Source organism: Hirundo rustica, chromosome 1, assembly GCF_015227805.2.
Source record: "Hirundo rustica isolate bHirRus1 chromosome 1, bHirRus1.pri.v3, whole genome shotgun sequence".
Classification (NCBI taxonomy): Eukaryota; Metazoa; Chordata; class Aves; order Passeriformes; family Hirundinidae; genus Hirundo; species Hirundo rustica.
The window spans coordinates 16,269,375-16,290,269 of NC_053450.1; the positions used below are offsets into that span (position 1 = coordinate 16,269,375).

The 20,895-nt window shown below is 33.1% G+C and overlaps 1 protein-coding gene across 3 annotated transcripts in view; it reads left to right on the top strand.

Moving 5' to 3' along the window:
- CSMD3 (CUB and Sushi multiple domains 3) overlaps positions 1–20,895 on the top strand; it is a 612,124-nt gene that overhangs the window by 456,794 nt on the left and 134,435 nt on the right. For all 3 annotated transcript variants that reach the window (XM_040070587.2, XM_040070596.2, XM_040070605.2), the window contains one exon: positions 15,707–15,823. In XM_040070587.2, coding sequence (XP_039926521.1) covers positions 15,707–15,823 — 117 coding nt within the window. The remainder of the gene's footprint in view (positions 1–15,706; positions 15,824–20,895) is intronic.

Genomic DNA, 20,895 nt, shown 5'->3' on the forward strand with positions numbered 1-20,895 from the left:
GAGAAATACTTTAAGCTGTATAAAACTGAGGGGTTTTTCAGCTTTAATTTTTTATTTTCTTTGCTATAAAATAAACAATTTGAAATCAAGATTATTTATTCAAGCCATAATTTTAAATATGTTTGCTTATAGGCAACTATTAGTTTGAAAAAACATCATGAGTTGCTGGGAAAATTTGACAGCAACTTTAATATTTTTGAAAGTAATGTCTAAATTAAAAAATATGTAAATTAACTGCCAGAGTTCCTAATTTGTTTGGCAATAAGAATATACAGAAAGTACCAATGAAAAAACAGAATAAATTACATGATATTTTCTGCTCTAGAATATTAAAATCTGACACTTCTTTGTTTGCTTTGAATATGTAAATTTTCTAGTAGAAGGTTGAAAAAAATTACCTTAAAAAAACCCATAAATTCTTTCATCATGTATTTTGAGGTGGAGAGAAAAACAGTTTTTAACAGTATTTTACATAAATATATGTTTGTTCCTGTATTTAGTGCTAGCAACATAGGTGCATATTTTTCTTTGAAGATTTTTTCAGACAAGGTAAGTTCAGGGTATTCTATTCTTTGAAAGAAAAATATATCTCTACCATTTAGTCACACAGAGAAGCAAATATTTATTTTCCAAAGTCTGCAAGACACTGCATTAGGACAGGATTATGTATTATCAGTTAATAACAATGGTAAATAAATAATTAATAACTGGAATTAAAGAAACTGATCCAGTTGTCTGCACTGCAGTGGCTATAGCTGACAAAGATGCATATTTCTAACTTAACCTCAGGCAGCAACTGGAATTTCCTCACTCTTGTCTAATAAGACCTCAGTAATGAACTGGAAGAAGATTTATTATGTGGAATATGCTAGTGGTTACATCCATAAAACCCATATTTCTTTGTTTGTGCAAGTTTTATCATCTCCACTTTGTCTATCACAGTGGAGACTGTGGGATGGATGCTTCTGGCCAATAGAAGAAACCTGCAATTAAGAGACTGCATTGCTTTAAAATTGAATTCTATTTTGTTTTCCTTCTTGACTGTGCTACATATAACATTTTGCCAGCATACTACAGGAACGGTAAGCAAGGACGTTGTCCAACTTAAAGAGGATAGCTCCCTCTTTTAGACCCCATGTTTCTGGACATTTAAATCAGAAGCTGCTTGTGTTACAGTTTTTTTTTGGTTTTTTTTCCTGATGTTACACTCTTTTGAAGGAACAGTGTCTTCCAAAACAAAACTTTACTCCTAATTTTGAGGTTTTTGCTGGAACCTTTTCCTGATGTATTTCTCTTTTATATGATAAAGAGTAGTTGTGTGTTAAGAAGTTACTATAAAGCACCACAACACTGTGAAATATACAACTGTGTATTCCATCTATTGCAGAAATTGTTTTGTTGCTATAAATTTAAAAGGTTACAATTTCTTCCCTGTTGTACTGCACATTTTATATGTTTCTATTATTTTGTTAATCAGTTACTGACTTAGATGGTAGTTCAAACCTTTACTTAGGTGACATACTAGAAAATACACTGCTTTGGTTTGTGGCTGAATTTTTAATAAAATATATTTTTAGACATATTACTTATATTTAAAACTGAGAGCAAACATAAGCAATAGAAGGCCGGGGAACATTAATTTCAGTACTATTTCAATTGTTTTCAGTTGAAATGATGCTAATTCAGTTAACATCTTTTATATCAGTATAAGATAAAAGGATGGAATTAATAGAGAAACAGCTGGCCTAAAGCAGAACAGATTTCCTCTATGGGAGCAAATGTGAAAATAATATGCTCAAAATCTGAAATGTCTATAAGGTATTCAAATTGGACACCCAGTGAGGAAAGAAGAGGAAAAATTTTTTTTTACTTTTTATGGGGAAAAATATCAAACTAAGGCAGGTTGTTGAAATAGATTTGAAGACAACAGCAAAAAAGTAAGTATTTAATGTTGACCTGGAATCATGTAAAAACACCATCTAAGAGTATTACCAGTCAGAATCAAAATCTAAGTGGATCACCAAAAGAGGTGATGAAACAATGCAGTCAAGGAATTGAATAGATATTAGGATATGTATTTCAGGAAAACAAAATCCTTTTCAAAAGAAGGTAGTATAAAGTGTGGCCAACAGAGTTTTGAGGAAAAACAACAACAACAACAACAACAAAACCCCACAACTTTAAAACCTAATTTAAGCAGTAATACAGTTTTGCAAAGATTCTAAAAGTAGAAATTTACTAAAGAGTCAACAGCAAATCAAGGCCAAAAATGTATTGAAGGACGAGGTTTTTGAGAGGAAGGAAAACCAAGAAATTCTTTACATATTATGTCTTCTTATATTACCTTACTGAGGTTACAGGAGAGGTAATGCATTGGAACCATTCCTTTGGCTTGAAAGAACCGAGTCAAAATAAGGAAAATCAATAAACAGAACCATAGCAAGTTGCTAGGATAAGGCTTTTCGGTGTAGTTCTGAAAGAGATAGATATGGAGGGTTTGAAGTACAAATGTTGACCTTGAGGTTGTTAGCCTTTTTGTCAAGGCAGTGGGAGGTGATGAACCAGTCAGAAATATTCTTTGATGAGCAGCTGGCCAATTTCCAGTTAGAAAATTGGTAGAGAAATTTAGAAAATTAAAAAAAAAAAAAAAAAAAAAAAAAAAAAAAAAAAAAAAAAAAAGGTTGAGCTAGGAGATACATTGTTAAACAAGCTGAATAAAAATCAATGTAACTTTTGAAGAAGAATGTGGATCAACAAGCATGTGGATGAAATTAAAAACAGTTGATAGCATATAATCAAATTTATAAAGATGTTTGGCAGTGTTCCACGAAAAAAAAATATCTTTTGGAAAAGCAGTAGAATGCATTGGGATAATATTTGATTACAAGGTAAGAATTGAGAGTTGTTGATGTGATGTCCAGTTTCAAGTTATCTAGGAAAAAAAAAAAAAAAAAAAAAAAAAGGAAGGCTACCACAAAGATCTCATACATATTTTTCCTATGAATTGTGCTGTCCAATACAAATTCCCATAAAACTGAGATTATAAAGTTGACATTATCACAAAAATATATGGTATAATCATATCTAGAGCCAAATGCACAGAGAAGAAGGTACATCAATTTCACTTGTGTTAAGTGCAGACAAAATGCTTAGAGAAGAAATAACCCTAAGTATAGGAATGTGGTGATAATTAGATTTTGGTTGTGAAGTATCACAAAATTACAGAATGGTAAGGTTGGAAGGCACCAAAACGAGTCACCTAGTTCAACCTCCCTGCTCAAGCAGGTTCATCTCAGAGCACATGGCACAGAATTGTGTCCAGACAGTTCTCGAATGTCTCCAATGAACAAGACTCTGCAAGCTCTTTGGGCAATCTGTTCCAGTGCATGATGACCTGAAAGTCAGAATAAGTTCTTACTCATGTTCAGGTGGAACTTCCAGTTTCTGCCCACTGCCTCTTGTCTTATTCCTTGACACCACCAAGAAGAGCCTGGCTCCATCCTCTGTTACCCTCCCTTCAGCTACTGATAGACATTGATGTGGTCCCCTCTCAGTCACCTCTTCTCAAGGCCGAATAAGCCCAGTTCCCTCAGCCTGTCCTTGAAAGAGAGATTTTCCAGTCCAAGATAATTTACCTTGAAATTATTATTACTAGTCATTTGCAGATTAGCAAAATTCTATCAGAATTATATTTAAGGATTTTTTTTTCCTCACAGAACATCCTAGCCCATGAGATATACTCTGATGAGGCAGTGACAACAAAAATAAGCAAATATCAAATGAAAGACATATTTGCTTCTTGCCTGCAGATGTAAGAGTGTCTATTTCTCAGCACTCATAGTTCAAGGAAAAATAGAATTGGAATTTTTAAATATAGTCCTTACTACAAAGAAAAAAACAGTCTTAAATTTTTGAGAAATGTAGTTAAAATATCCTTCTATATAGTACTGAAAAACAGATCTGTACATTATGCAGTCTTCAGCTTGGTGATTTGAAATGTAGTAAATAAGATTCTGTGGGTTACTGATGACTAGAGATCCCAGAGACATGTGTGAAAGCTTCCCAGACACAAAAGTGTCATGGGTATTTTTCCTTCTTTGTCTTCTGCATATTTAAAATGTCAATTCTGTATCATTTTATTTTATATTTTTGATTGGTATTTGTGCTCATAACTGTTCAGTGACCACTTATTTTGACTATTGTTCTGTTTTACAGTTCTTTCTGACCCTACTTTTCTTTCCTTTGTATCAGGAGTTCCTGTTCCTGACTTTCTTGATTAGTTTTATTTACTTCTAATCTGAATGCGTCTTTAATTATGGATAGGTTCAGTCTGTTTCAGTCTGTTTTTCTTCATTCTCTTTCATTCTCTTTAGTTCACTTTTTCTTTAGTGAGTTAGAAAAGTGGGAATTTCTGTCTTTTTAAAGTTAATTAAAAAGTCTATGTTGCAAACCTAAGCAGCAGTGATAGAAAAGCAAACTGAGATTGAGAGGATTATAATGACCTCAGTGAATTTATCATTAACTGTCAGATCTCAAATTTAAAATTACAATCTTTAACTGTTCCTGCAATTTCCTTTTAAACTACTGATGCACAACCACTCAAAAATATGTAAAATCACTTGGAAACAAAGCAATCATAATTTGGAAACCTAAAGCTTCATTCTAGTTTTCTAACAATGTTTGTAGATGATTCAAGAAAAATCTTATTGTTTGTTCCAGCTGTGATTCACTACTACTGCTTAAAAACTCATTTGGATAAAGAACATTCTAGAGACATGCAAATAGGCAGTATACAACTACATAAAAGGGGTTTGAATGGGCAATAGACTCATTTACAGCCTCCCCAGCTCTAAAATGGTGAAAGTCCTGTTACCAAAACAAGATTCAGGAGCTGATAATACTTATGTGCTCTATAGTAATAAGTAGATTCCTTGTTCTGTGAAGTTTGAAATGAACTCATAAAGTTAGTGAGTTCATAATTTAACTTTAATACTCACATTTTTTAATGTTTCTTCTGCTTAGAAGACATCATCATGTTCTTCATCACATAATAAAAAATATTCTTAAACCAAATAAGTAATGAAATATAATTTAGATATGAAGAGTGCATCAGATGAATAAATAAATAATAAATAAGCTATATGACCTGCAAAAAGAAAAAATAAAAAGGAAATTTCTCATTGAAAGAGATGATTATTTCTTGTGAAAAGCTCTATAAATCCTTACAGATTTGTAATTCATAGTTTCTGATGCATCAATTCTGCTATTGTAGCTAAAATGTGTTAAGCTTTGTTAATCTCTGATTTATTTTTACTTCTACACAACTGTCATATAATGCTCCTTTCCTCTCTCTATCTTAATATACTTGTAAGACTCTGAAATGGTCTTCCCCAGAAGACTGCCAATTTTCTTTTCTCTTCTTTTTTATTCATTTAGTATGTTGGCAGTTAAATTGTTTTAAAATGATTGTTCATTTTCCCTCAGATGTTCCTTAAATATCATGTCAAGTCTGCTGCCGACAGTTGACTTGAAAAGTATGTTCAAACTTTTATTTAGTTACTTTTTTCAGCTGTGGAAACTATAACCCTGGTGTGCTCTTTCAAAGGAATGAAGCTGTACTGAGGCACAAGCTGACTGCAGAGACCTATTCCACCTCCAGTTATTATAAGCAGAGACTGTTTTACTGCAAAGATCTTTATTCTAGCACAAAAGATGTTAGAAAATTATTTTTTTTCCTATTTAATGGCTCCATTCTCAGAGCCTGCTACTTTAATTTCATTTTATTGGCAAAAGAAAACAGAACACTACTTAAATGAAAAAACAACATTATTAAGTGGGTGTTTCTGCAGTGAAAGACTCCTGGAAAGGCATTACACGGCATTCTAATGGTTTTATACACTGGAGCAGTGAGAAGCATGAACAAGAGGAGAAACCTCACCATCCTTCAGCTCACATGGGAACATCGAGACAGGCAGAACTCAGATCCCTCCCCTTGTTCTAGAAGCAAGCAACATGAGAATTTCTCATCAGCTGCACACAATTCCTTCAAAAGTTAAGAAAAATATTAATGCATTATACATCACTTAAAATTCTGGAAGACTATGCCACACTGGAGATGAATTTAATTCACTGCTCTCTATTGAAGAAAGCTTTCTTTCGGGAAGCTATTTCTTGCAGTTTTAACAGAAAAATGAAGTATTGAGAATAATAATTGTCCACAATTTAGCTATATTAAATTCAAAATTTACTAATGCAAGGATTTAAAAAATCCTATAATTTAAGATTAGTTTTAATCTGGTTATTTTTTGTTTTATTTATTAATGATTAATATAGAAACCATACTTACTTGGTTATTTATTTGGTATCTTATTATACTATGGAATATTTTGACATTTACATGCCACAGACCTTGATAATAAATAATTCATGATAAGTAGCTCTACCCTGACATTTAAAAATGGAATCATTATATAGAATTAGATTTTGGGTTATAAAATTGGAAATCTGACTTTTCAAATTTCCTTTAATATTCTCTGTAGTGCTTTGACAATTCAAATAGGAGCACAGGATTTTGCATTTATGCTTGTTCACTTTACTGCTCATCTAAAATGGACTTGAATTTACTCAGGGCAGAAACAGAAATGTGTCTAATTTCCAGCTAATTACATTTGTTCAGAAAAATATAGGAAAAATAAATAAGGAAGAAGTAGTTTTTCAAACTGATAATATTTTTGATATTTGAATAACAGCCAACATTATGAAAGAGCCATCAGATGTGAACCCATTCTACAGCACACAAAAAAGTAGGATTTTGACCTTCTGCCACATCTCAGTTTCTATTAAAAAAAATCATTTCACACTTTTCTTACACGTGGCTAAAATGAGTAAATTTACTGAACTAAGTTTAAGCAACGCAATATTTCAGCATTTGAGAAAACTATATGGAATTTTTGACAACTCTGTGCACCAAAACAAAATAAAATTGATATTTATAATTAATCATTAAATTGAAAGAAAACGCTGTTTCTAAAGTTTGGTTTCCCTTGAATATAGAAGTGCATCTCTTAATCAGCTGTATAAAATCTGCTTTTTGTATCTTCAGAAAAGCATCTAGTTTTGTTTAAAAGATTTCAAGAAACAGAAACTGAATATACAAAGTTATTTGGCTTATTTGGTTTTGATAGTAAAAGTTGATGAACTGTTAAATAAATTTACATAGAAATAATTTGATAGTGCTTTTAATTGCATCTTATATATTTATATAAGCTTTATGTGTTAACATCAAAAGCACTGCTAAATTTTCTGCTGCTTCTCTCTATTTAAAAGAAAGAGGTCCTTTTCTCTTGAAATGTACTTCTTAAAATGCATCTAATTATGTTTCTCTGCTAATTATCTGCCATACAGATTCTAATATCTTTGATTTTCTCCTTACAAGATATATTTCATTGATTATACATCATCTAGAAAACTTTGAAAATTGGTTTTGGTTCTTGGGGAATTTTGTTGGATTTTTCTTCTTGTTTTTTACAACTGCCTTTAGGTGTTCTCCCATTTTGTACTTTTTTTATTCATAATCTTTTTTTCTTTATGAGTTCTTCTTCTAGAAAATATTAAATAACTCATAATTCTACAGCTGTTCATTTGTGGGAAAGCTGCACTTTCAGCACCGAGAATATTGAACAAATTTCCTTGTCATCTTAGAATCAATTAATATGGATAGATTCATAACCAATTATAATAAATACTGTCTCTTGTCTACCTTTATATCCTTAACCCATTGTGACATATATTTATATCTCTCTTTCTTCCAGAAATCACACAAAAATCCAATAACTTCCCAAAAGGATTTATGAGAATATGAAAATATCTGAAATTCATTTATTTTACTAGAATTGCTAGCAAATATTTCTCTAATTTTTATCTCAATCCAGCACATCTTCAAAATGTGACCAGACTGCCCATGTTCTCATTCTTCTCTTTTGGAGACTTAACCGCTCTAGTATTTCAAAATTTTTATGCTAATATGAAAATAGAACTTTTTGTTGTTGTTTTAAATGGCAAAAAAATTGATGTGATGTTCTTACTGAGACTTTGCTGCTCTTAAATGGAACAAAAATGTTACCTATGTTACCTTCTATGTCTACATTAAAGCCTAGCTTAGATTTATCTTTCTCTATAGCAATGTTTCATTGAAACTCAAAATCTCTTTTTGTTCTTTTAAGTTTTTTTCTGCAAAAGTTGCTAGCTGCTTTTGATCTTGCATTTCTACATTTTCAAATACCTATTTTAAGTTGCTACTTGGAATTTCTCTGTTTTGCGGGGGGGGGGATTGGCTTGGATTTTTTTTTTTTTTTTTTGTGATTTTTTTGTTTTGTTTTGGGGGTTTCGTTTGTTTGTTTTTAGATAATGCAATCATTTCCCCATTTTCTGTTAATGATTCAGGGGCCTGCTTTAGTAAACTTCTAAATTGCTAGCTTCTGGTGGCCTCTGTTTTAACTAACCCCATTCAAATACTTTTACATATTTACATATATTGACCTGAATTTCTCTCTCATTTTTTTATATCAGTTTTGATTGCACAGTTAAACTCTGTTGTGAAGACTGTAGAGACTACAGTATGAAAATCTTCTATATTCTTCATTATATTTTTTTCTTTCATAATGCTTTTCAGTATGATGATATTGCACTGTCTCTCTGTATATTTTGGTGTCTTTTTATTTCTAATGTATTTCTGCTTTTCCAAGTAGAAATTAAAACATCCATTTCTATATCAGATTGTCTTTTACATATTCATTGTATTGTCAAAGTAGCTTTAGGTTCTTCATCAGCTTTACATCTACAGACTGATATACACAATAAGCATATCTGTAATTTAGAACTTTAGAATAAATGTCTACCATTTTTATATGTTGCAATGTCCTTTGCATAAAAATTATTTTATATCTAGAAGGTGATATATGAGTCACTGTATTTGTTTTCTTTTTATTTACAACCACTACAAGAAATCGTTGCAACTGAAAATCTAATTGGACTACAAAGGATAAATAGAATTACATTGTATTTGAAGAGACTAGGAAAAAGAACATCCAATGATTTAATATATGTGGAGGTTTGGGCTGGTATACAGTTTATTTTCTTCACAGTAGCTAGTAGGACCTGTTTTGGATTTTTGCTGGTTTTGATAATACCAGTGGGTTTTCATTTCTGCTGAGCACTGTTTACACAGAGTCAAGGCCTCTGGTGTTCATCATGCCATCAAACAATGAACAGCCTGGAGGGTCATGAGAAGCTAGGAGGCAACAGAGCTGGGACAGCTGATCCCAAATGACCAAAGGGACATTCTGTACCTCAAGGCACCTTATTCAGCAATAATAAAGGGGAAAGATTGGCTTCAGGCCACTGATCAGTAACTAGCAAGGTGTTGGTTGCTTGGTGGTGAGCAAGTGTTTTCATTTGCATTACTTGTCTTTCATGGGTTGCTTTCCTCTTTTGTTTTCCTTTCCTTTACCATTTCCACTTTCACCTTTTCAATTCTCTCACTCCCCCACAAGGGGAGATGAGCAAGCAGGACTGTGTGGTATTTAGTTTCCAGCTGGGGTTAAAAACACAATAAAATATTAAATGTTATAAACATAAATCATGTCACTAATTATTTTTCTGAACCTACTAATTTATATGAATTAAATTTTAGGTACCTGTCTTGGTTTGAAAGACAGGTATCTGCTAGGGAGGGGCGGGGCCTCTCTAGGAATGGGGGATTCCAATCCCTTCCCTCTAAGTTATTATAATTTGGAAGATTAAAGAGGCTTTTCAGGCAGAGCTATGGGGAAAGGAAAAACAGTTCTTTACCAGTAAGTATAACAGGACAAACAAACAACAACAACTATAGCATTAATAATAAACAGAGCCAGGAACCTCGAGGGGCTTTGTTTCACAAAGCCTGTGGCAGTCAGATCCCTTGGGACCCCGAGAACACTAAGCTGGAACGGTGGAAACTCCGGGGCTGGTGGATGGAACGGCGAGGGTCCCCAGCAGGCAGGGGGGTGTCCTGGCAAAGGGAGCAGTGCTGAAGGAGCTGTGATGGCTGGGCAGGGCTGGCCCAGCTCCAGCAGGGCAGGCGAAGGAGCTCTGAATGCCTGGGCACTCCAGCAGATAATGGATGGTGGTTGAATTCCCAGGAACCAACCCTCTGTTAACAGTGGACTCTTCACGTAGTGAAACAGCCGCTCGACCGACCTCTCCAATGCCGAGAGTAGGAGAAAAGCACACCCAGCTCCTGGAGCACTGAGCCTTTCCCTCCCCCAAACTTAAGTGATCTTCCCCCACCCTTGCCACTTCTTTTGTGTGGGTCAAGCACCCTCTAAGAATCAGTATTTAGTCTCTTAGCAACTTAGGGGCGAGGGGCGGGGGGCGGGGGGGGGGGGGGGGAGGAATTCTATAGGGAAAAAAACAAAACCAAACCTAACCCCCTACTGTACCTTGGACTGGATTTTGAAACAGTGACCCATTAGATAAAAAGTCAGTATTGCATTACCAGTTCTTCAAGGCATTTTTTTCCCTCCTTTTCCAGACCGTATGCACAGTTGTTCTTATTTTTTTAAATTGTGTTTGTAGCTGAGTAATCAAATTTATCTGCATGACATAAAGCCATATTGTGCCATTCATTTTTAAGCAGTGTTCCCCACTGATTCCATTGAGAACTGCTGCTTAAAAATAGATGGCACAATATGGCACTTAAATCTGCAAATACAATTAAATTATATGAAATCTCAGCTGTAGGAGCTAGAAAGTAGGTGATCTGAAAGCAAGAGGACGACTTAAAAACTTCGAGCTGCATTAAAAAAAGTTTAATAGCAAAAATACTAATTTTTTAAAAAAGATGTTAAGAGATTTGAAATTGCTTCTCATACTTAGGTAGTCCATTTTTCTTTTTTTTCTTACTAAACTTTCACCTTGTGCAGGCCTTCTTTTGGTTAAACTACAAAGGCCTGATGAAAAACATATGGGCAAAAAGTATATGACTGGGTCTTTTAACACTGTATTGTTCAGCTGGAGACACAGAAAATTTGACTTTATAGCAGTAGTTAGGCATAGATGATGAGAACCTATTATTCTGTTGGATGATTTTCCCTCTGTGGTTTTCAACTACATTTCTTTTACAACTACTGAAATTTGAGAAAAAATGTCACTCTAATGGTAATGCATTTTATATTGCATTCTCTGTTTACTAGTACACTGCCATAATGAGGTAGAATGTAGTTCTTTGACAAAGGTAAATGAATACTAATGATCAAGGTGGGTAATCTTCCAGCTAAAATGCTTGCCAATTTACATACAGAATGGGTGATACTCTGATGTTTTTGTGATAGGGTTTGTCAAGGGCTACAGGTGATGCTATTTTACAAGGGAAGATACCATTATGTTCAGCACACACAGGAACTTTTTGCCATTAATGCTAAAAATGTTTCAATGAAACAGTGAGCAATGCACACTGTTTTTTATCACATTCTTACCATAGCCAAATCCCTTGCTCTCCCACTAGTGCTCCATTGCTGACCCTGGAAAGCAGGACAAGGACAACATACTGCCTAACACTTTCGTGAATAAACTAGAATAAGCTAGAGCATAAATAAATACATAAGGCAATACAGTATTTCAGAGTCTAAGCAAACATTATTAAAAAATAATGAAGTACTATTATAGAATTATGTTAGAAAATATCAGTTGCCTCCTGAAAGTTTTGGGGTTTTTGTTACTGGTTGGTTGGTTGGGTTATTTTACTCTGCAGGATGTTTTCCATTCCCAGGGGAATGGTCTTCAGTATTTGTTGCATCTTTTGTTTAACAATTTATATTTACTAGATTTTCACTATAGGTAGACTTTTCAATGCAGAGCAAAATAATTAGATGAGCTGATTTTCCCAACTTATAGGTCTTTGACTTGTTATTCATGAGGAAACTAAATAAATCATTACACTATAAAACTGAAACAAAGGCAATTGGACTACTTAGCTGAATTAAGCATAAGTGAAAGTCAATGGCTAGCATGGTAGTAGTGGAATTTTTCCATCTACCCAAACAACTTGATGCTAGCTGTTTTCTGGAGGCAAACATATATGTTTGCATCAAGTTAATGTTTTCAATTCACTGTAGCTATGGTTTCATGTCCATCTTTGATTTCTGAGCTTTAATGTTTAGTAATGGTTAGGGTAAAATCTCTTCTTGAAATGTTTTGGCATTTTAAATTAAACATTTTCCAAAATGCAAGGAAAAAAATACAGTCAGTGAACACTCTTAAGTTTAGTAAAATATCAAGCAAGCCTCTTCCTCCTCCCTGACACATTCAGAAATGTCTTGGAGGACTGTCCAGCTGCTATAGGAGATAAATTATTCACTACCTAGTGATTTACAATATTTAATGTTTTCTCAGCTCATAAAGGTCAACTGGATGCTTACATCTTGAACCAATTTCCCTTTATACTACTTGTTTTTGAGACCCAGGAATGTGAATTCTTGTGAAGTTAAAACAGTCATTACAGAAGCAGTTGGAAAATAAGGAACCTAGTAAGGGGAAAAGTAAACTCAGAAAGGACCAAGTGAAAAAATCCAGAATGAGAAGACTAAAGAAAGAAATCAAGGAAAGAAATACTTAACATGGGTATTAAGTTCTTGATGCTGATTATATGTTGCATATGCCAGAGTGACAAATAGTTCATGTCTAACTCCAGTCTGTACTGAGCACATTGTCGCAAAGGCTGCAGACAACTCTTGTTGAAAGACTGTGTACCTAAAAGATCCTCACTGGAAATCCTGCTTCAGAATCACACTGTGTCTCTTCTCCCCCTGTGTGAATAGATATGCGCCAGCTTCTCTTGTGTGAACATATATATCCCTATTATAAATCCAGTGCAGATGTGTGTTACTTTCATGGAATTCACAGTGTGGGAAAAATGTTTGTATGTTTCAGAAAAAGTGTCATATAAATATTTTAATTATCAAATGTAAAAAGAAATTATATTATCTTCACCTTTTAGAGACTTGGATGTTATTTCAACCATACTTCAGTATTAATGAGAGCTCTCAGATTTTTGGAGGTGATAGATTTTTTTTTTTTTTTTTAATTTTCAAAAATTGTTGGGTTTAATGACTTTCAGAGATCTATAAGAATTTTTCAATTAAATTATTTTGTGACTTGTTTTTGTACCAGCTGTCATAATACTACCTTGCAAGTGTCATTACATATTTTGTCCCGATCTGTACATAGGTAAATATATTTCTCTCTGGTTTAAGCATACTACTGTAAGAACTCTTCTTTACAAATAAGATTGCAAAACCTGTAAGACTAAAAAAGAATCAGAGTATAAAAAAGCCTTTATTTTTCTTTATAAGTAAAGATCCACTATATCCTGAGGACTATATTTAGCATTTAATTTTAAGTATTGCCTTTGTGTACTAACACTTCAAGTTTCATAAAGGGTGAAATTATGTTTCTTTTTGTGTCAATACCATTGACTTTAGTGGAATTATAGTTTGCCCTAAATTTGCACATTATTTATATATGCTGATTAGGAAGGTGTAATAATGATATGAGTGTTAGAGTGGGACAGTGGTATTGGTGATTGTAGCTTAATTATTCAGCTCACAAACAGTAAAGAGAGAAATGGAGTTAGAGATTTTTTTTCCCTACAATCTTATGTCCCTTATTTTAATGCTATTGTTGCTTATATTCTTCCATATTCACTTCTGTTTCACCCAAAATCTGGAATAGAAAATCTTGAGTACTTACAAGTTGGTAAGAATATCTATTTTTTGCCACATTTAAATAGTGAAGGTTTTTTATTTTGTGTTTTTCCAGTAACTCATGGCAAATAAGTCTGTGCAAGTGAGGCTCAGCCAAGCCATTTACTGCTTCTTGGAAAAAATCCCAGTAGTTCTATTATCTAAATATGTTTACACAAGAAATCATGAATTTCTAATATTTCGCATGGTAGTGTGTGTGTGGATTGGGGGAAGGCACTGAGATTGCTCTTTTAGCCACAGACGGCAATATTCCATGTACATGTGGTAGTGAGTGCTTACTCCCTGTGTCAGGGTGTGTGCCCCTTCATCCACTGTACTGGCATCACCAACACCTCATCCTGATCTGAGCCCTGACAGATTTGCTTAGCTCCAATATAGGTGCCACATCTGCCACATGCACACATATGTGCACAAGTGAAAGTCAAGACTCTTCTGTTGACATATTTCAAATACTGTGACTTTCACACCAATGTATTAAATCATTCCCAAATTGTGTGTGCAAACTGGAGCAATAGCTCCATCTGCTCCTGTTTCAGGTACGTGGTCTGTCAAACCCTGAAGTTACACCCCACTGAAAGGAATCCACGTTAATGCAAATTGCATAAATCTGTTCTCAAAGCATTAGGGCTGTAACTTGCTACATTTTAAACATGTGTTCTTTTCATGGTACACTCCACCAAACATTTTGTGTGAATTAACTACAAGTAATGTTAAAATATATGATTTGTAGCTACACTAATAAATACCTTGTATTTAGTATGACAAATACTGAGATAAAGTCTTCTGGAATAACAGTAAGAAAAACATCTTTTTCTTATTTAATATAATTCATTAAGTATTAATATTTTGAGAGAGTTCCACAAAAAAACCCTGGATGTTTTTAGCAAATGAAACATTGAGTACTACTTCACTTACAAATTCATGTCTAACAGGAAATAAATTTGTTATTAACACTAAATTCATTAAAAGTGTTTTATACTCCAGAAGAGAAAAAAATATTCTGAAGAGATGCCATAATCTTGAAAATAGATTAGGCTTAAATCTAAATTGAAGCCTTAAATTACTAAGTCTGTGTGACAAGCAGGTAATAGACATAGGAAACCATTAACATTGAATTATGTTTCATATATATGCACCTGTACATCTGTTAAAAAAAAAAAAAAAAACCAAAAAAAACCCCCACAACACTGTTTCTTGCTTGACAGTTTTGAATAATGCCAAATATTAAGTTTTGTTATAAACCTTACAAAAATACATTATTGTGGTAAAAAGCATTTGTTTCTATCTTCCATTTTACCAAGTCTTATGACTGTGGTAGCATAAACATGATGTTTCTGTGATAAAGCAAAGTATGTGCTCATAACTTTATATAAAAAATGTTATAAATAATTGAGATTAAGTGGTACATCATGTTCAGTCAAGAAAGCCTGGCTTTCTTATTTCAGTAGTTGTAGACATTATTTTGCATGATGAGTATATTGACATGAGTAAGAATTTATAAGTGTGCAGAAGGGCTGTATAATCTATGGTCTTATCACAGTATAAAGCATCACATGAATGAATAATAGTTTTGTGTGCTGTAAGTAATAGCATACTGTGTATAAGCACATCATTATTTTTATTAAGATGGTTTATAAATTGTAAAGAAAAAAAAATTTATTTGGAAAACTGCAGAGTGCCATCAATTCTCATTTGATATATGAGAAAATTGCATATACTCAGTATGTCACAGGATGTTAAAATTTAATCCAGTGTAGACGTGTAATAAAATTTCCTCTAATATCATATACCAACATACAACAAATGCACCTGCTTGGGGACTCTGTGTCGCTTTATTCATAACACAATTTAAACTGATTTTTTAAATGATATTACATTTTTTTAAACTGATTATCTTCACTTTCTAGCACCCTGTGGAAGCCGATCTACAGGTTCTGAAGGGACTGTATTATCACCAAACTATCCCAAGAATTATAGCGTTGGTCACAACTGTATTTACTCTATTACTGTCCCTAAGGAATTTGGTAAGTAGGTCTAGTCTTATTCATATCTTTTTGTTGCTTGGTTACTTTCAACAATTCTGGGTGATTTGTGTGGTTGCTTTTACATAAAATTATTAATGTTAATAAGATGTCTTAAGTGGATACTTCTATTAACACTTTTATCATTTTGTAGTACATTATTTTCTCAAAACACTTATATTTGCCTTCATCTTTTGAAATTACTGCTCAGTATTTTCGTCTCACTGTGATAACTATCATGTAACTTAGAATACTACTGGGATGCTAACCAAATCGATTAATGGTACCACTTCAGGTTTCTTTTCACCCAGTCATGTGCCTATGCTCTAGAAAGTAAAGCATAGGTCCAGTAAGTTCATGTAAGCAGGGGAAGGAATGTTTATCTTAAATATTGGTACTGTTGCTCATTTACCCCTTGGCTTTTCTGAACCATGAGGCAATGGCATGGTCTTTATTGACAAATGAAATTAGAGCAGCATGTGTCTGCTTGGATTTTGTAGATTCTCTGAACCTCCATCAAAACTTCATTTCCATACTAACATTTTTTTTCTGTTGACCAGAGGAATATTTTAGTGGTGTCTTCTGTCCCATACAAAGACAATTTTATCTCCCTGGATTTATGAATTATTTTATCTCACTTTATTATTAAATGTCTGTGATAACACATGATGGTTTTTTATTCACTTTAACGTCTTGGTAAGCAGTATGCCACATACTGAGTATCATTTAAGCTTTAAGTATCCATGGTTTAGATTTATGCTTGGATAAGCTGGACTTCATTCTGACCCACAGCTCAGTTTTCAGTTTATCAAATAACAGGTGCCTGAGGATGGGGATGGCTATTTCTTAACCTTCCTTCATGTTCATTCTGCAAACATGTCAGCCAAAATTAAAGACCGTGCTTCAGCTGCTGTGTGTTCATCTGCCATACTTATGATATCTGAACTCCCTCAATATCCAATTAGCTTGTTCTTGTGTATAGTGTAGAGGTGCATAGACTACTACAAAATAAATTGTTTTTTAAAAGTATTGTCTCCTAAGTCATGCTGATCTCTCCTTATTCCAAAAATATTAAGAAAAAAATTAAACACATTTGCACAATTCTTGATTTATTTCTAGCTATTAGAAGCATTTGCTTTTGAAACAGCTAAGTGTTTTTAGATAAACTGTAAAGTTTATATCCTCCCATTTTTATCATATCTGAAGTTACTGATTTAATGTCAGTATAGTGATTGTTCTTAGTTTATGAATCAGATGCCAACATGTAAAGCTTGAAAAATACTACAATAAAAGATTCAAAATGTTAATTCTTTGTACGTCATATTTTTTGACATTTTAGGTTGAAATGTAGTTCTGTGATTTCCAGAAATAAAGACAGATTTCCCAAAACAACACATGGAAATGGGGAAAAATACCACTGCTCTGCATAATTATTTGGAATAATTTGAGAAATAATGGTTTTCTTACACACTAAGCATGATAGTAACAGTATCAAGGAATTATGTTTGACAGTTTCACAGCAATTAGATAAAAAAATGATGGTGCAAAAAAAAAAAAAAAAAAGATATGCTTAACTTTAGCATACGAGGATTCAGTGACATATTGTGGAATATAAATACAATAGAATATCTAAACTTTTTGTCTGGTCTACCTTGGACAGACCTTTACTTTTTTTCTTGTATTTAAATAGTGTATTTTGACAATTAGTTCAGGTACCTGTAGAATATGTAATGGAGCATATTTGATCCACTTTTGTGCATGCAGAAAACAAAAGTGTGCAGAAAGAGAAAGATTTAAAAAAACCATATCTGGTAGTAACTACTCAAAAAGAGGATGACATGACACATTGAAACAAGTGTCAAAACATATATTTCCATTTTTGCTGTTTATTTCCAGTGATACTAACAGAGTAATAGGAAGCAGAATACCTCACAGCCAGAGGCCCACATCTTAAAATCTGCATCCTTGAACTGTACACCGGTAAAAGTAAAATAATAATATAGATTTTTTTTCTGATCTGGGTTCTTTCTGTAATCTATCATTAGTAAAATTATTCCAGTAAAAACCATTAAGAAAGGCAAAGTAATTTTGACAATTGATTTAACTGAAGTTTTTTACATTCAGTGTAATTACTCAGTCTGAAATTTTACAGTATGAGTAATGAATGTGTTTTATCTAATAGCTTTTACCTCTCACTCATTAAAATATATTTAAGTACAGTTTCAGACAAGAATAGCCATAAAATTGCAGTGCTGAGGTCTTTCAGATGAATTTTAGTAAGAACTTTGTTCCTGTAACTCTGTTGTTTTGGGTCCTGATAGAAGATACTGCATTAAGAATCTCCACTTGCAATTCTTGGTATGTAGGGATCGCTCACTGATAAGATGGTCACAAAAAATCTGGTCTTTGTGGAAAAAGACACCAGATTTCATATTCAATTCACTTTGTAGTATGCATCACATCATGTAGATTAGACAGAAGTTATTCACAACCAAAAAGAGTCAAAATAACCTTTTTGACAATGAAGGGGTACTCCAGCAAAGCTGCCGATGTAAGTTAACTTAATTTTCCTAAAGAAACAGCAACAAAACTGTCATCACCTCTATGGCTTAAATTTTCAATGTGAAATACAGCAATCAAATATTTGTTGATGGAAATTCTCCAAGAACTGTTTTTGGCATCCAATACAGTATATGAGAACTTATAAAAAAGAACAGATAGAGGGGAAAAAAAAGTGAAAACGTGGTCAATATAGACAAAACCCACAAACAACATAATAACATATTCAGTGTGTAGAAGGGAACTCATTGGCCTGTATTAGTTTTTGATGGACTGGAAAGAAAACCTATTTCATCTGCAGCTTCTCAGGTTCTCAAGTCAAAAATTCTGTGGAAAAGTCATCTCAATGTGGACTTTTTTCCCAGTATTTCATTATTCTGTCACACAGAATCACAGTTGCAATATTTCATACCATGACAGGTTTAAGCTACAAGATAAATGATTCACAAAAGCACACAGTGTGCCACAGGCAAAATCTTTTGTAAACATGTAAGGCTCAGCTTCTTTGACACTCTCCCACTGATATTTTAAAGTGGTGTAATGATTGTTAATTGTTCAATCCTGAAATACAACTTTGTTTACAATTAAAATGCAGATGTTTGAGATTCTTTTTTCCCTGATGGACATGACCTAATTTGTATGCCTTACTCTGTATAATGGTGTCATCTATACTTCTTTTTAAATTAATAATTTTAACAGTAAAATAGGTTTTTTATCAGCTGGCCTCAGCAAAAAGCTTTTTTGCTTGTTAGAGCAAAAAGATATATTTTCTCAGTTGCCATCAAAAATTATGAAATTTAAATCAGATCTTTTCCTACCTAGAAGCTAAAACATTAATTGGGAAAATGTCTAGTTTCTGTGGAAACATTTGCTTTACATCTACAGGAAAATATAATATTCTAAAATTTGCAAGAATTTTATTGATAAGAATGATATTTTGGGGCAAGATTTCTTAGAATTATGGCAATAAAGGTAGATCCAGTTAGCTCACTTTAAACAAGGAAATTTACTTCCACTATTCTCTTCAATTCCTGAATAACTGGCTTATATACACAGACATGTTTATGCCATTTTCAGCTTTTGCTTATGTCTTGTCTTGCATTTCTAGGAGGTAGACCTGAGTTATTCCATGTTAGCAACATAGAAAGGAAAGAAGTAGAACTGAACAGCTGAACTTTGGGAATATTATAATTATTATTAATAATATGCTTGAAGAATAATTTTTTACCAATTACTGGAAAGTAAACCTTACACCAGTGAAAATACACACTGAGCAAACAAGTGTCAATATATATTTTCTGTTAGATAGGTCACTGCATCTACAATTGTTAGACACCTTAACAGTCGTGTCACAGTAAAGTTATTTTAATACTGTTTGATTTGATTACAAACTCAGTCTACATTTGGAAACAAAAAGGCAAGGACAGATTATGAGGAGCAGAATGTGCCAAATGACAATCTCACATCAAGAACGAATGAGAACCAAATTGTATTTTTGATAATACTTAGCTGAATTAGAGTAAAACATTTGCTTTAATAACTTGAATCCATCATCACTGCTGTGTACATCTTAATATAATTTAAGAAATGTGGCAGATGCACATGGACTGAAATTTTTTAAATGTGTAGGGTATAACCCTCCATCTTGAGTTAAAATGGATGGAAATGTCTGTATGAATAGGTAGTATCAATATTTTTAAACATAAATGAAAAACATTATTGAATTAAGCAATACTTTGCTGAAGGGGAGATAGCAATGAAAGAATAAGATCTAAAATATCAAAATACTGCCATAGGCAGGAATCTGATTCTGCTCCTACCCTCTTTTTATACAAGCAACCGCTTCAAAGTCTGTGAGACTGCACTGTTCAAACAATGATTACTTGTCAACAGGATGGAGCGAAACCACAAAGACTGCTCCAAATACTTGAGTGTCCAACTGTATAAAGGTCCAAGACACTAATTTCAGAAGAGACAGTGATCCAGCTTGTACCCTGTATTTTATAAAAAGTAAGTCAGCTCACCTTTCCTTCCCAAAAAGAGAATGACTTCAAATCAAAATGATTTCCAAGAAAAGGGACCTTTTATTTATTTACACTTCTTAAAAAATGTAGCCATAAAACTATTTTTAAAAAATATTCTTTATTTTTTGTATTTTGTCACACTTTTTTTGCATAAAAATGTAAAAAAACTGACTATCACAGGGAACTTCACATAAAAACTAAAAATTTTTTAAAAACATGTATTACTTAGTCCAGAAATTTAATGAAATCCAATTTAGTTGAGTAATTCAATTTTTTGGTTTGTTTTCTCAGTTTTCTAAAGGATAGAGTGAACATCATTAAATATTGAGGATGTACATACAAATATTTATTGTTAACAATAGGAAGAAGTACATGCTGCATAAGTATAATTATTAATTGATAGAAAATTCACACCTCGTCCTTTTTTCTTGGCATTCTTTTAACTCCGTTGCCACATTGTCATTTCTCTTAACATTGTTCTGTTACTGCAAT